We start from the raw sequence: 17,438 nt of genomic DNA on the forward strand, positions 1-17,438 counted from the left end.
TTAATATAGTAAGACCCGAATCAGATGATTTAATTAAGAAGACTTTCATTAATTAAAATGTTTATCCAAAGAAGGTTAGTTACATGTTCACACACATAAAACAATAATTAACTAGAAATATTGTAGTATGAATTAACAGATATTTAAAAATTTGATCCAATCATCTATATAAGAGGAAGGAGTGGTGTCCGATATAATCACACCAACCAAAGCCACAAAAGAAAAGCAATAGCAATAGCAGTAGCAACAGCCCATATAAAATATAATGGCAGAAACCTGCGACTCCAACAATAAAGTGATCCGTGAATACCATCATGATGCTTCCTTTATGTCAAGGTGTGACATCTTTACTGATGTTACCGAGTACCAACCGTGTCTGGCATATGCCGGAGAATCTGGTAAAGGAAACTTCGAACCTAAGTGGGACACAGACAATGTCACTCCCCACCTTATCGAGCAGTTCAAGCTAAATTGTGCTGCCTCGAATCTGCCAGTCAAAGTGTTTGTCAGCATCGGAGGAGATGACCCCTTCAAAGTTGCTGCTGGTGGTGCCGATGATTGGGTTCTCAATGCCACAACCACACTCCACCACATGATCAACGAGTACCACATCGATGGAATCGATGTTAACTACACCACAATCCTGTGCAACCAAAAATTGTTTGTTAACTGCTTTAAGGATCTCATAAGGGGTCTAAGGGAAGCTCTATGCACCACTGGGTTTGTGGCTTCCTTAGCTCCAGATGCTGCCACTTATGTTGTGTTTCAGTGCTTCGTTGATTTTGAACCTCGAGATCCTAACAGACCAGTTAAAAGCTTGGTGCAGCATACTTACCAAAACTAAATATGAATAATTTTTTTCACAAAGATCAAAATTTAAAGAAAATACAAACTTACAAAAATAAAAATGTATTTAAGTCATTTAATATGATGATTGAAATATTTATCATTCAATATTGAGATTTTAGTTAATTGAATTTAAAAGAGATTTAATTGATATGAATTTAAAATTAAAGTATGAAAATTAAAATTTATCAACTATTATTTATCAATAATCAATGATAATGAGTTAAAATCATGATTTAGACATTCTTAAATCATCTTTACATGTCAAATAACAGAAAAAATATTTTTTAAGAAAATATTGTTTATATTCTTTGAATGAAAATTGATTTTGAGGGTGTAATAACCAAAATGGATTTTAATGTCTATGTACACTCAATTTTCTATTATAATTAGTTATATATATATATATATATATATATATATATATATATATAATTAAAATTAAATGGACATAATTAAAATTAAGATGATATATGTATAATATGCTAACTTGAAGGCAATCGGATTCAATAATGAAATCATCAATCCCAGATCTTTGAGCCATTAGAAGGCTACCAACATGGCTAGGGCCTTCCTTTCATGAGTTTAAACGGGGAAGTGTGAGATAAAGCCATGACAAAGTGACCTCTATCATCCCTGATACAACAACCAACTTAAAAGAATTTTCTTATTCGACAAAAGCAGAATCGATATTGCATTTTAAAGTCATTAGAGGAGGAGGTTCCCACCTTACTGCCATCAGATTTGTATTGGGTCTTAAGTATGACTTCTCAATCACTCAAGCTTTTCTCCGATCGTCGAGAAACTCCTGATCTTGATATACCTCAGGCTCAACACGCAATCACTTACAACAATTCTATGTTACATACAAGCTTAGTGTGACATGCTAGGCTAAGCGTGCAGGCACTTATGCAGAAACAACAGTGCAACGCATTTGACCCTATTTAAGCTCCAAGGATGCAAATAGAAGGTAGATAACTGGTTGGGGGACTATCTAGGGTTTGAGGTTGCAGGTGCAAAGCTCTCCCTTTCCCTCCATGGCTTCCCTACCATTTCTCATCATCTATTTTCTTCTTGCTGTTAGATTTACCCATTTTAGGGGTTGACGTAGTTGAATCCATCCTGATGCTTACATTTTGATTATTAATGTATGTTTATTGTTCATTATTATGTGTTTTCCTCTATGCATTAATGTTTGTTTTGGCTTGACCACCCATTTCTTGATGTTGTGGTTTGAATTGTTAGTGGAAAATGCTTTGGAATTTAGAAATATAGAGGAACACCTAATGCGTTTTGTGTCGGGGGGATAGAACAAAGCTTGTTAGGGAGGGGTTTAACTCTTGTTTTTAAAGCAAGTCATTTGGGTAGATTAGTTAAGGGATTGGTAGTTTGGTCAAGGGGCTTAGATTCTTTCCATCCGAGGGATCGGGGTTTGAGAATTTTTGTGATTTGATTATTATAATTGTGCTTTTTTTAATGGAAATGTTTTTTGGTTTATTTCTTGGTTATTTTCTTTTCACTTAACTAATTCATTGAATATTTTATTTTATTTAAAATACCAAGTATAAGTCAAATTAATGTCTAGAATTTATATGTAAAATTATGAGGTGGAGTTTTTCTTTTCTCTTCTTCTCCCAGTAGATTATCTAAAAATATGAAAATGATATTTTTAAGACAAGTAACAAAATCTATACTTAATTTGTGGAGATGAACATTTTTTTAAAGATAGAAACAACATATAAAATTAAAAATATGAAATTTATGTTTAAAACAAGTAAGAAAATTTATACTTAATTTACGGACAGAAATATGTCAACTATAGATACAATTTTCATAGTGCAGAATATGAAATACATCCTCAATAATCAGGTTAACTTTGGTCTTCAATTGGTAAATTATATTACTCATGTATTAGTACCTCAATTATTCAAAATAGTTTTACACATATCAAATTGTTATTTTGCATTTTTGGAGTATAAGCACAAATTTTGTCAAGCAAGTTAATACAACAACGGCATTTGTATGTAATTTGTACAAAGAAGCTTAAATTCAAGATAATATATTAAATATCAGATGAAATAACAACAAGATAATGGTACCTATAGTCCTTGCAACATTTCTGGGGTTGGAAGCTCAAGAAAATGTGCAATACCAACAAATTCAATCTCCTCACTCCTCTTAGCAACACCCTTTTTAAACAAATAAAGTTTATAAGAAGAAATTCTATTCTATATAGTTGCAACACAATAGTATCCAAGAAACATGTTTTTGATGCAAGATTAATAGTCTCAGCTGTAACCTAGCAATACAATGTAAAATTAGTTTTTCTTTAAATTAAATCATATAATAATTATAATTTATGATAATTTACAATAAATCTGGTTGCCTATGCATTGCACAGGCTCTAATACTAGTGTGTGAGTATATATATATATACACACACACATTTTTCCCTTCTACTTCTAGAAATACACACATGCTCAATATTTTCATAGATTATAAAATTCACTAAGTAAAAAAAATAAAGTTAAAATCATGATAATAGTATTAAAATTATTATTATTATTTTAAACAAATAAGTAAAACTAAACACTCAAATGTTCATATTTAAGCATGTAATTATAATAATCATGGAATAAATAAAAAATGTCTGAAAAAATTATTGGAAAGGAAATAAAAATAATAATTGTGACTTTTTTTATCCATTGAAATCAAAGACATTTATCAGGAGGTTTAAAACACGTATCTTACTCAACCACCTATATATTATTTTAAAAAATGTGCGAAAATCAAATGTGACATTTAATTGAATAATTTTAACGATAAAGTTGACATTTCATTAAATAGAAAATAAGAAATAAATAGATGAAAAAGCAATTAAAGTAAATGAGTAAATGAATAACTACATCCTAAAAAGACACTAGTGCTTGGTAGCATGAAAGATGAAGTTTGAGAAAATGAAGTGTGGAAGGAGAAAGACGAGAAAGTGGTATACATAGAGGTTGGGCCTATGGAGGCCCAAATATTGTGACTATTCCCAAACATTGGATCATGTGAGATCAATGGTCTAGAAAAATAGTGTCACTTCATTTCTGAAACTTATAACTATCATGATTCTACCTGCAAAATGAAGCAACTCATCCTAACATGCTTCCAGATACAACACATGAGATATCTAGAGAAAATCAAACACCTTTGACTACAACATTCATGAGAAGGGATGAAAACCTTTTGGCATAAGACAATTATGTCAAGATTCTGCATTTTTTTAAGAACTTATTGGCTAAGGGAGCAAGGTACCATATGGACGAATACCCTTTGATGAATGATTGGTCCTACAAAAGACCAGATGGTCATTAGTACCCGCTAATACATAACACACTCTAAAATACTAGAGAAAAGAATATGCTTTGTATGATATTGGCTAATAGTAATCTGATTTGTCCCCTTAATGAATTGAGGCTTAGTAGGGGGCATGTGTATCGTATGGACGAATACCCTTCGATCATATTGAAGACTGAGTGGACCTTTATCCCTCTATAAGGCTGAATAGACGTAAACTTTCTTAATACATATATACTTGTCATTTTTGTGAAGATTAAAGAATATAGTCTATCTTAACGTAATCCAATCATTATCAAGGACTTACTACCATGTAATTTCAGATTAACATTCCCTTAATTAAAAAGGCAATGCCCATGGACCATATGACCCATAAATACGTGTACTAAAGGGTTAGATTTTCAAGATATCCCACACTATAACAAAATATGCATTCAACATCCCCAATTTAACATCGGTCACAAGAAATATAGATGTTAAATTATACGCAGTGATATTTCCTTAAATACTTGGAGCTTCTTAACATCGATTTTTGAAAACCGATGTTACTACCAGAAACTTCACATCGGTTTTTTGAAAACTGATGTTGTTAGTACAATGTTAACATCATTTTTTTTATAAAAAAAAATCAATGTTGTTAGTAATTAGTTAACATCGGTTTTTGAAAATCGATTTGTCAAATGAGTAGATAACATCGATTTTTAAATAAAATTGATGTTAGTTATTTTTTTACTATTTCTAAACCTATGGCGCTGACTCACTTTGAAACCGTCTCATCCTCTCTAACCATCGCTATTTCGTTGTTTCCACTCTCGTATTCATAGACACTTGCGTAATACTAAAAAAAATAGCAATATTGACTAACTATGGCTTTCAGAAACAACAATTAGAATTTCATTGTACCAATATAAATAGCAAGAAATGAAATAAACATAAAGTTCGAGAGAAAAAGAACAAGAAACTCTTTTTGGGAAATTTTTATGAACACTTGGAGTGCGATAAAAAGAAGTAAAATAACAAAGAATAAAAGAGTTAGGGTTGATTTCACTAAACCACCTCCTCATGCTAAAAAAGATCACTAATCTAGTTCAAAGCACAATTATAATAATCAACTCACAAAAATACTCAAACCCCGATCGCTCGGATGGAAAGAATCTAAGCCCCTTGACCAAACTACCAATCCCTTGACTAATCTACCCAAATGACTTGCTTTAAAAACAAAAGTTAAAAGATGACTAACAAGCTTTGTTCTATCTCTAGACACAAAATGCATTAGGTGTTCCTCTATATTTCTAAATTCCAAAGCATTTTCCACTAACAATTCAAACCACAACATCAAGAAAAGGGTGGTCAAGCCAAAGCAAACATTAATGCATAGAGGAAAGCACATAATAATGAACAATAAACATACATTAATAATCAAAATGTAAGCATCAGGATGGATTCAACTACATCAACCTCTAAAATGGGTAAACCTAACTACAAGAAGAAAATAGATGATGAGAAATGGTAGGGAAGCCATGGAGGGAAAGGGAGAGCTTTGCACCTGCTACCTCAAACCCTAGATAGTCCCCCAACCAGTTATCTACCTTCTATTTGCATCCTTGGAGCTTAAATAGGGTCAAATGCGTTGCACTGTTGTTTCTGCATAAGTTCCTGCACGGTTAGCCTAGCATGTCGCACTAAGCTTGTATGTAAAATAGAATTGTTGTAAGTGATTGCGCACTGAGCATGAGGTATATCAAGATCTGGAGTTTCTCGACGATCGGAGAAATGCTTGAGTGATTTAGAAGTCATACTTAAGACCCAATGCAAATCTGATGGTAGTAAGGTGGGAACCTCCTCCTCTAAGGACATTAAAATGCAATATTGATGCTGCTTTTGTCAAATAAGAAAATTCTTTTAAGTTGGTTGTTGTATCACGGATGATAGAGGTCACTTTGTCATGGCTTTATCTGACACTTCCCTGTTTAAACCCATGAAAGGAAGGCCCTAGCCATGTTGGTAGCCTTCTAATGGCTCAAAGATTTGGGATTGATGATTTCATTATTGAATCCGAGCCTTCATGTTAGCATATTATACACATATTATCTTAATTTTAATTATGTCCATTTAATTTTAATTATATATATATATATATATATAACTAATTATAATAGAAAATTGAGTGTACATAGACATTAAAATCCATTTTGGTTATTACACCCTCAAAATCAATTTTCATTCAAAGAATCTAAACAATATTTTCTTAAAAAAATATTTTTTCTGTTATCTGACATGAAAAGATGATTTAAGAATGTCTAAATCATGATTTTAACTCATTATCATTGATTATTGATAAATAATAGTTGATAAATTTTAATTTTCACACTTTAATTGTAATTTCATATCAATTAAATCTCTTTTAAATACAATTAGTTCAATTAACTAAAATCTCAATGTTGAATGATAAATATTTCAATCATCATATTAAATGATTTAAATACATTTTTATTTTTGTAAGTTTGTATTTTCTTTAAATTTTGATCTTTGTGAAAATATTATTCATATTTAGTTTTGGTAAGTATGTGTTTTTTCCATTTTTATCCTTGTAAATTTTAATATTTATTTTTAGTCCCTGTAAATTTGTATTTTTCCAATATGATTTTGGGCATTGTAATTAAGCATGAACTTATGCAGATTTTTTTTTAGTTTGAATTCAACCCGAGTCCGACAACAAGGGCCGCAAAGTCGGTTTGAATTAAACAAACTATGTATTGATTCAAAATTAACCGAAAAGTACAAGGCGATCGCTAGGATCCAGCCACCAAAAAGGACAAACGCAAACCAGAGAAAAATTAACCCATCATAAGATTAGCTATGTGATCTCTAAGATACCCACTATACCAACCTCTGTAAACTATCATATCTATAATATTATCCGCTATTTTTGTATTATCAACAGTATTACCGAAACTCTTATCGTTACGGTATCTCCAGATTCCATATAAAGTTTCAGCAGCGGCTAGTTTCAAAATTGCATGTCTCTTTCCCTTCCCTTTTGTGGATGAAATTAACCACTCTAACTCATCATTCCACTCACGCGGTACTCTCTTAATTTGAACCCAATCAAGAACTTTAGTCCAAATAATTTTAAGCTCCGGGCAGCCATAAAACAAGTGATTAATAGATTCTTCAGCAGGACAAAAGCAACACTTACTATCTTCAATCATACCAAATTTTTTCAGACGGTTTTTGGTGGCTAACCGCCCATGACAAGCAAGCCATAGAGTCATCAGAGCTCTAGGCCTCGCTGTATTCCCCCGAAACAGATTACGCCAGCGCACTTTTGAAGTGTTGGTGCAAAGACTTTTATAAACCTCCTTCATACCAAATCGATTTTTCTCTAGCATGCTGTCCCATATAGATTGGATATCCAAAATGCTACTACGATGCTTCAGGATACTTTTCATAATCCAAGAGTTGTGAATCTTTACACTCACATTCATCAGTGTGTCCTTATTCAAGTAGTAGGCATTTACCCACTTCACCCAAAGACTATCAGATTTGCCACTAAGATTCCAAAGGAGTTTCAGCATAGTTACCTTATTCCAAACCGAAAGGTCAATGATGTTTAACCCTCCATAATCCTTCGGTTTACACACAGAGTCCCAAGCAACTGGACTTTTTCTCTTTAGCTCTTGCCCTCCTGTCCAGAGGAAAGATCTGCAAATAGCTTCAATTTTGTGAACAACATACTTCGGGATAGGAAAGCATTGCATCCAGTAATTTGCAATAGCAAACGTCACACTCCTTATAAGCTGAACACGGCCTGCATAAGTCAAAAGATTAGTGCTCCAGTGATTGATTCTCCCCACTATCTTATCCACTAAAGGCATATAGTGGTGAATAGAAAGTTTTTTACTAGTGAGCGGGACCCCCAAGTAACGGAAAGGAAGAGGGCCTTCAGTAAAACCAGTAAGATTGAGAATATTCCTCTTGCTATCGTCCCCCACACCACCAAAGTAAATCTTACATTTACTAGGATTAGCAATAAGACCAGTGGACTCAGAAAAATTCTTGAAAGCCTTCACCATAAGATCCACAGATATTGGATCACCTCTCGAAAAAAGAAGTAAATCATCTGCAAAAGCCAGATTAGTAATACTAAGCTTTTCACATTTAGCATGATGGTTAAAATTAGGATTCTTCTGCATGTCATACATAATTCTATTCAGATATTCCATAACAATAACAAAAAGGAGGGGGGACATGGGGTCTCCCTGACGGAGTCCACGCTTAGCCTGCAAAAGGTTAGAGTGACAACCATTGATATTGAAACGGTAAGAAACAGTGGTCACAGCTATCATGATCCATCTGATAAATTGTTGAGGCACACCAATCTCTTTAAGAATACATTCCAGTGCATCCCAGTTAACCATATCATAAGCTTTCTGGAGGTCTATTTGCATCATACAGCGGGGAGTCCCACCTTTCCGAGAGTAACCCTTAATCAGCTCGTAAGCAAGTAGAATGTGATTATGAATTTTTTGGCCGGGGACAAAAGCAGCTTGGTTCTTACCAACGATACTATCCATCACCCTACCCATTCTAGTGGTAATAATTTTAGAAATTATTTTATATACTGTAGTGCACCCGGCAATAGGTCGATATTCCTTAATAGTTTTGGCTTCCTCATTTTTTGGAATGAGAGTTACCAAAGTACAATTGAAAGCCTTGTAGATCCGATCATTCTCAAAGAAATCTCTAACAGCAGCCACCACATCTTTCCCTATAATATTCCAGCTGGTTTTGAAAAATTTTGCTCCAAAACCGTCTATTCCCGGGCTTTTTGTGTCACCAATGCCATTCAACGCTTTACGGATTTCTTGGTCGGTAATGGGGGCTACAAGCTGTTCCCTCTGTTCCATACTAAGTTGAGGCCCCCCTCTCATGGCCATAATATTAATATGACGCACATTACCATCTTTTGTCCCCATTAAACCCTCATAGAAATTTAAGACTTCGTCCTGAATTTCGTCATGAGATGTAATAACCGTACCATCATCCTTATGCAGCAAATTCAGCCTTTTGGAACTCTTTTTAGCTTTTATGGTAGCATGGAAATATGAGTTATTTCCATCACCCAATCGAAGCCAATCAATTTTGGATTTTTGTTGTAATGTTTTCTCTTCCAGGGAATTCCAATTGATAACCTCCTCTGTATACCGCTTAACAGTATCAATTTTACTGCTATTCCATCTATCTTCTACAAGGCTTTTTTGGGCATGTTGCAGATTTTGTCTAGCCTCCATTATTCTAGACTGGATATGATGCAGAGGCCTGTTGATTTTATTCAAAGCAGGTTTGAGCCGTTTGAGCTTCTCCCAAAGCACATACATCGGTCTACCATTCAGTGGTTCGTTCCAACTATTACTAACAGTGCTATGATATTCCTCCAAATCTGTCAAACAGTTTGAGAATTTAAAATGAAATTGCCGACCTGCAGTATTCCCTGGATCAGCCAAACAAAGTAAAGCGTGCTCCGATACGCTCGGAGGCAGGATTTGGAGCATTGTGTCCATGTTGTCTTGGAACCATTCCACATTCCCCACCACCCTATCGATTCTAGAATAGATCATACCATCAGTTTGCTTATTCGACCAAGTATAGTAGTCACCCGTGCTATCCTTTTCAAAAGTTCCCGTATTTCGCATCATTTTTGTCAAGTCTTCATATTCTGACTCGGTGACCAAATTACCACCCATTCTATCTTTAGCTTTCAAAACGTTATTAAAGTCACCAAGCAAGACCCAAGGACCATGTTGATTGCCATGAATACATTCGATATCAGTCCACAAAGTTCTACGCTGATCCAGCTTATTAAGGGCATAGATCGCTGTGATCCAATAAAGAAAATTACCTGTCAGATCATAAACGCCACAATGGAGCAATTGACTTGTCTCCCTAATATACTTTATGGTAACCTTGTTAGTATCCCAATTTAACCAGATTCTGCCGTTGGAATGGCTAGAATAATTGTCCAAAAACTCACCTTGCAACCTGACTTTATTTCGAATATTGCGAGCCTTAACTTGTTTTACCCTTGTCTCAATTAAGATCGTGATCGTAGGCCGAAGCTCTAGAAGACGGGAGCCTATCTCCTTTAGCTTACCTACATTATTAAGCCCCCTAACATTCCGGCTAATTATCATGCAGATTACAAATGAATAAATTAGAATCTTAAAGGGACTAAAATCGAAAAAACATAAACTTACAATACAAGGATTAAAAATAAACAAAAAACTTACAGGAATTAAAATTTTGAAAACAACTTTCGGGGACTAAAATTAAAAAAATACATTCAAAAGGATAAAAAATAAATAAAAAAGACTAATTTACAAGTACCAAAAACATATTTAAATCTATTGAGATTATATAATATTTTGGAAGATTGCAAGTATATTAGTTTTTAATACATTTCTTATTCGAATTTTACTAAACGTGAATTAGAATTTATTATTTTATTTTAAGAGAATTATAATTATCGGTAAATTGAGGGGGGATAAAACATAGAGAGAGATCTTCACTAATGGGTGGTTACACACTCATCCCATAAGTAAACTTGACACTAATATTATCAAACTTGATCGGGAGTTTACATAAACTCGTCAAAGTTCTAAAGACTCGACTCGTAGATCCATAGAAGTCTACTTCATATAAAAATAATAACAAAATACATATAAATTATATTAAATAGCATATCAATTAAACATTTAAAAAACTTGCTCAACCTGGGCTGGGTCACCGATCTTAAGAAAACTCAATCAGGTCAACTTTGGTGGATTCATATACATTATTATGTGTAAAGTTTCCTGTATGTAAGATTCAATTACCTAATTCATCAAAATTAACGAAAATGATTAATTTAGCTGAAAACATATGTTATTGATACATATATATAATAATCAAGAGCAAATGAAGCACAAAGACATATAATATATTTTATTGATGAGACAAAGATGCACGTAGGCATTAACACAGCACAAATATGCATGCCATGCATTGTTTTTTCAAATGCACGCACAACATATATAGATATAGGCAGAAGGAACACACACATACAATTAATAGATATAGCATGGGTCTTATTCCATATATAGAATGGCTAGAGCCATGAATGCATAGATAGAACTTAATAATTATGGATCTTCAATTAAGGATATTTTCCAGGATCGGAGACGGCCAAAGACAGGAGTTTAGGGATCCACGTTGGGGGAATGAAGGCATAGGTGTCACTAAGAACCTTGACAGATGCGCCCTTAACCCTAGGCCAAGAATGCACTAGGCGATTGAGAGCAAGAAAGAAGAGGGGTGGTGAAACTTTATTCCAATCCTCCTTAATGGCGCTGTAGCCAAGCAAGATCTTAGAGTCATAATAATCATACTCTTCCACTATCTTCTCAACCTGGCGCACCAAGATTTCAACTGATCTGTTAGGATCTTTAGGTTCGAAATCAACGAAGCACTGAAACACAACAGTTCCAATCCAAGAAGTATCAATAGATCGGTACAAGGGCAAGTAGAAAGCTTCATTGGTGGCAGCATCTGGAGCTAAGGAAGCCTCAAACCCAGTGGTGCATAGAGCTTCCCTTAGGCCCCTTATGAGATCCTTAAAGCAGTTAACAAACAATTTTTTGTTGCACAGGATTGTGGTGTAGTTAACATCGATTCCATCGATGTGGTACTCGTTGATCATGTGGTGGAGTGTGGTTGTGGCATTGAGAACCCAATCATCGGCACCACCAGCAGCAACTTTGAAGGGGTCATCTCCTCCGATGCTGACAAACACTTTGACTGGCAGATTCGAGGCAGCACAATTTAGCTTGAACTGCTCGATAAGGTGGGGAGTGACATTGTCTGTGTCCCACTTAGGTTCGAAGTTTCCTTTACCAGATTCTCCGGCATATGCCAGACACAGTTGGTACTCGGTAACATCAGTAAAGATGTCACACCTTGACATAAAGGAAGCATCATGATGGTATTCACGGATCACTTTATTGTTGGAGTCGCAGGTTTCTGCCATTATATTTTATATGGGCTGTTGCTACTGCTATTGCTATTGCTTTTCTTTTGTGGCTTTGGTTGGTGTGATTATATCGGACACCACTCCTTCCTCTTATATAGATGATTGGATCAAATTTTTAAATATCTGTTAAATCATACTACAATATTTCTAGTTAATTATTGTTTTATGTGTGTGAACATGTAACTAACCTTCTTTGGATAAACATTTTAATTAATCAAAGTCTTCTTAATTAAATCATCTTATTCAGGTCTTACTATATTAAATACATGGGATCCACAAGTTATGGATCGATGTTTATGAAGAAACAACTTTTATATACATGGGATCCAAAGTGACATATATGCCTTTGTTTTCACATTGCGCAAACAAAGTGACGTATGCCTTTGTTGCATACTTGAATAAAATGCATAGAGACAATTGGTGTAATTATTTCTAGAGGTACGAGGCAAATTGGACAGCGCATAGGCTAGAATGTGAAAATTTGATGTTTATGAAGAAACAACTTTTAGAGGATGCAGGGAACACATAGTCGGTTTTGAAAATTATACAAATACACTGTGTTCTATTTCTCTTTATCAATCTTAGATCTATTTGCATTATAAATACTTTTTTTATTCTTATGATTGTATTGGTCTAGTTTGTTGCACAATAATGGGTATAATTTGGATTAGAGATAAACATAAGCATGGGAATGGAGATCACGTTTGTTAATTTTTTTTCCCCAGTTGTTATTGCGTGGTACTTAGTTAAATTGTGAAAGTGAGAATGATTGAGAAAGAATACATGGAATATGATATGAAGAGTTTAAAGAAACTCTCAATATCAATTTATTCAATTATTTTTAAGAACATTAATATATGGTGGCTTTTTATCTTTTGTTACTAATCACAAAAATAAGAGATAAAAAAAAGTATAGTATTATTTATGAAATTGAGTGAACTCATACAATTTGTAAACATATGGGCTAAAACACGGGTAAATAACACCGCTAATAACAATTTTTTTAATTTTATATTTGACATATCTATTATCTATTATCTTCTATAAATAATTTTAAAAAATTTATGTTGTTAGTAATTTTGGAAACCAATTTATCAAATAACTAGATAACAATGGTTTTTTAAATAAACTTGATGTTAGTTCTTTTTTAATATTTCTAAACCTCTGGCACTAACTCACTTTGAAACCCTCTCATTATCTCGAACTTTCACTCTTTCGTTGTTGTCACTCGTATTCTCAGGGACTCACGTAATACTCAAAAAAATAACAATATTCACTAACTATGGCTTTCAGAAACAACAATTATAATTTGATTGTAACAATATAAATACCAATAAATGAAACAAACATAAAATTCAAGAGCAAAATAACAAGAAAATATTTTAGCTCAATTTTATTGACACAAGTTTTAGCTCATGTTTGCAATCTATATGAGTTTGCTCAATTTCATAAATAATACTATAGTTTTTTATATTTCTTATTGTTCTGATTAGTAACAAAAGAAAAAAAACTATATATTAAGGTTCTTCAAAATAAATTGAATAAGTGAATATTGAGAATTTCTTTAAACTCTTCGCATTATATTTTCTGTATTCTTTCTTAAACATTCTCACTTTCACAATTTAAGTACCACACAAAAAATTGGAGAAAAAAACAAACTTGAACCATGCATATGCTTATCTCTAATTAACCCAAATTATGCCAATTAATTATTGTGCTGCAAACTAGACCAAAGCCGGCTTTATGAACCATCAAATTTTCAGCCAAAGAAAAATTAAAGTTGACCATCAAATTTTCACATTCTAGCCTATGCGCTGTCCAATTTGCCTCGTACCTCTAGAAATAATTGCACCAATTGTCTCTATGCATTTTATTTAAGTATGCAACAAAGGCATACGTCACTTTGTTTATGTAAAACCTTATTCATAGGAGTCTCTATGGGAATGAATAATTCATGTACTTGAACTGATAAAAAACTTTTAATATGAATTTTGTTGCTATTTCGGTGGAAGCCAAAACTATATTTGAAATAAATAAGAAAATGTTAACCGTTATTTAATTTTAAAAAGTTTTAGGTATTAATTTGATAAAATAAAAAATATTTCTTAAATGTTAATTTTAGAAAGAATAGTCTAAACGAACACTTTCGTTCTTTAGTCATGTAGATTAATTCACCTCAATAATAACTCACAAATTTATTTTATGGATTTCATACATAAATTAAAACTTTGGAAGAAAATTTTTTTATGTGCCAATGATAATTGATATGCAGGACTAGAACGATTAATTAGTGTTATGAACCATCAAATTTTCAGCCAAAGAAAAATTAAAGTTGACCATCAAATTTTCACATTCTAGCCTATGCGCTGTCCAATTTGCCTCGTACCTCTAGAAATAATTGCACCAATTGTCTCTATGCATTTTATTCAAGTATGCAACAAAGGCATACGTCACTTTGTTTGCGCAATGTGAAAACAAAGGCATATATGTCACTTTGGATCCCATGTATATAAAAGTTGTTTCTTCATAAACATCGATCCATAACTTGTGGATCCCATGTATTTAATATAGTAAGACCTGAATAAGATGATTTAATTAAGAAGACTTTGATTAATTAAAATGTTTATCCAAAGAAGGTTAGTTACATGTTCACACACATAAAACAATAATTAACTAGAAATATTGTAGTATGATTTAACAGATATTTAAAAATTTGATCCAATCATCTATATAAGAGGAAGGAGTGGTGTCCGATATAATCACACCAACCAAAGCCACAAAAGAAAAGCAATAGCAATAGCAGTAGCAACAGCCCATATAAAATATAATGGCAGAAACCTGCGACTCCAACAATAAAGTGATCCGTGAATACCATCATGATGCTTCCTTTATGTCAAGGTGTGACATCTTTACTGATGTTACCGAGTACCAACTGTGTCTGGCATATGCCGGAGAATCTGGTAAAGGAAACTTCGAACCTAAGTGGGACACAGACAATGTCACTCCCCACCTTATCGAGCAGTTCAAGCTAAATTGTGCTGCCTCGAATCTGCCAGTCAAAGTGTTTGTCAGCATCGGAGGAGATGACCCCTTCAAAGTTGCTGCTGGTGGTGCCGATGATTGGGTTCTCAATGCCACAACCACACTCCACCACATGATCAACGAGTACCACATCGATGGAATCGATGTTAACTACACCACAATCCTGTGCAACAAAAAATTGTTTGTTAACTGCTTTAAGGATCTCATAAGGGGCCTAAGGGAAGCTCTATGCACCACTGGGTTTGAGGCTTCCTTAGCTCCAGATGCTGCCACCAATGAAGCTTTCTACTTGCCCTTGTACCGATCTATTGATACTTCTTGGATTGGAACTGTTGTGTTTCAGTGCTTCGTTGATTTCGAACCTAAAGATCCTAACAGATCAGTTGAAATCTTGGTGCGCCAGGTTGAGAAGATAGTGGAAGAGTATGATTATTATGACTCTAAGATCTTGCTTGGCTACAGCGCCATTAAGGAGGATTGGAATAAAGTTTCACCACCCCTCTTCTTTCTTGCTCTCAATCGCCTAGTGCATTCTTGGCCTAGGGTTAAGGGCGCATCTGTCAAGGTTCTTAGTGACACCTATGCCTTCATTCCCCCAACGTGGATCCCTAAACTCCTGTCTTTGGCCGTCTCCGATCCTGGAAAATATCCTTAATTGAAGATCCATAATTATTAAGTTCTATCTATGCATTCATGGCTCTAGCCATTCTATATATGGAATAAGACCCATGCTATATCTATTAATTGTATGTGTGTGTTCCTTCTGCCTATATCTATATATGTTGTGCGTGCATTTGAAAAAACAATGCATGGCATGCATATTTGTGCTGTGTTAATGCCTACGTGCATCTTTGTCTCATCAATAAAATATATTGTATCTCTTTGTGCTTCATTTGCTCTTGATTATTATATATATGTATCAATAACATATGTTTTCAGCTAAATTAATCATTTTCGTTAATTTTGATGAATTAGGTAATTGAATCTTACATACAGGAAACTTTACACATAATAATGTATATGAATCCACCAAAGTTGACCTGATTGAGTTTTCTTAAGATCGGTGACCCAGCCCAGGTTGAGCAAGTTTTTTAAATGTTTAATTGATATGCTATTTAATATAATTTATATGTATTTTGTTATTATTTTTATATGAAGTAGACTTCTATGGATCTACGAGTCGAATCCATGAGTCGAGTCTTTAGAACTTTGACGAGTTTATGTAAACTCCCGATCAAGTTTGATAATATTAGTGTCAAGTTTACTTATGGGATGAGTGTGTAGCCACCCATTAGTGAAGATCTCTCTCTATGTTTTATCCCCCCTCAATTTACCGATAATTATAATTCTCTTAAAATAAAATAATAAATTCTAATTCACGTTTAGTAAAATTCGAATAAGAAATGTATTAAAAACTAATATACTTGCAATCTTCCAAAATATTATATAATCTCCATAGATTTAAATATGTTTTTGGTACTTGTAAATTAGTCTTTTTTATTTATTTTTTATCCTTTTGAATGTATTTTTTTAATTTTAGTCCCCGAAAGTTGTTTTCAAAATTTTAATTCCTGTAAGTTTTTTGTTTATTTTTAATCCTTGTATTGTAAGTTTATGTTTTTTCGATTTTAGTCCCTTTAAGATTCTAATTTATTCATTTGTAATCTGCATAAGTTCATGCTTAATTACAATGCCCAAAATCATATTGGAAAAATACAAATTTACAGGGACTAAAAATAAATATAAAAATTTACAAGGATAAAAATGGAAAAAACACATACTTACCAAAACTAAATATGAATAATATTTTCACAAAGATCAAAATTTAAAGAAAATACAAACTTACAAAAATAAAAATGTATTTAAATCATTTAATATGATGATTGAAATATTTATCATTCAACATTGAGATTTTAGTTAATTGAACTAATTGTATTTAAAAGAGATTTAATTGATATGAATTTACAATTAAAGTGTGAAAATTAAAATTTATCAACTATTATTTATCAATAATCAATGATAATGAGTTAAAATCATGATTTAGACATTCTTAAATCATCTTTTCATGTCAGATAACAGAAAAAATATTTTTTTAAGAAAATATTTTTTAGATTCTTTGAATGAAAATTGATTTTGAGGG

The 17,438-nt window shown here is 33.1% G+C and overlaps 3 protein-coding genes across 3 annotated transcripts; 2 read left to right on the forward strand and 1 right to left on the reverse strand.

Moving 5' to 3' along the window:
* The first annotated feature begins 201 nt into the window (after window positions 1-201).
* Window positions 202-844, forward strand: LOC100784897 (chitinase 1). The gene has a single exon (XM_006577333.4). The coding sequence runs from the start codon at window positions 266-268 to the stop codon at window positions 842-844; it is 579 nt and encodes a 192-aa protein (XP_006577396.1). The 5' UTR covers window positions 202-265.
* Window positions 845-11,146: 10,302 nt separating this feature from the next.
* Window positions 11,147-12,317, reverse strand: LOC100793190 (ruBisCO-associated protein). Its single transcript, XM_041013976.1, has 2 exons — window positions 11,354-12,317; window positions 11,147-11,324 (listed from the first exon to the last, which is right to left on the reverse strand). The coding sequence occupies exon 1, from the start codon at window positions 12,251-12,253 to the stop codon at window positions 11,384-11,386; it is 870 nt and encodes a 289-aa protein (XP_040869910.1). The 5' UTR covers window positions 12,254-12,317; the 3' UTR covers window positions 11,147-11,324; window positions 11,354-11,383.
* A 2,702-nt stretch (window positions 12,318-15,019) lies between these two features.
* Window positions 15,020-16,190, forward strand: LOC100796357 (ruBisCO-associated protein). The gene is made up of 2 exons (XM_041013977.1): window positions 15,020-15,983; window positions 16,013-16,190. The coding sequence occupies exon 1, from the start codon at window positions 15,084-15,086 to the stop codon at window positions 15,951-15,953; it is 870 nt and encodes a 289-aa protein (XP_040869911.1). The 5' UTR covers window positions 15,020-15,083; the 3' UTR covers window positions 15,954-15,983; window positions 16,013-16,190.
* Window positions 16,191-17,438: the final 1,248 nt, after the last annotated feature.

This window comes from Glycine max, chromosome 3, assembly GCF_000004515.6.
Source record: "Glycine max cultivar Williams 82 chromosome 3, Glycine_max_v4.0, whole genome shotgun sequence".
Lineage (NCBI taxonomy): Eukaryota > Viridiplantae > Streptophyta > Magnoliopsida > Fabales > Fabaceae > Glycine > Glycine max.

Excerpts from the sequence above, each read along its gene's own strand:
- LOC100784897 (XM_006577333.4), top strand. The coding sequence starts at position 266 with ATGGCAGAAACCTGCGACTCCAACAATAAAGTGATCCGTGAATACCAT.
- LOC100793190 (XM_041013976.1), bottom strand. The coding sequence starts at position 12,253 with ATGGCAGAAACCTGCGACTCCAACAATAAAGTGATCCGTGAATACCAT.
- LOC100796357 (XM_041013977.1), top strand. The coding sequence starts at position 15,084 with ATGGCAGAAACCTGCGACTCCAACAATAAAGTGATCCGTGAATACCAT.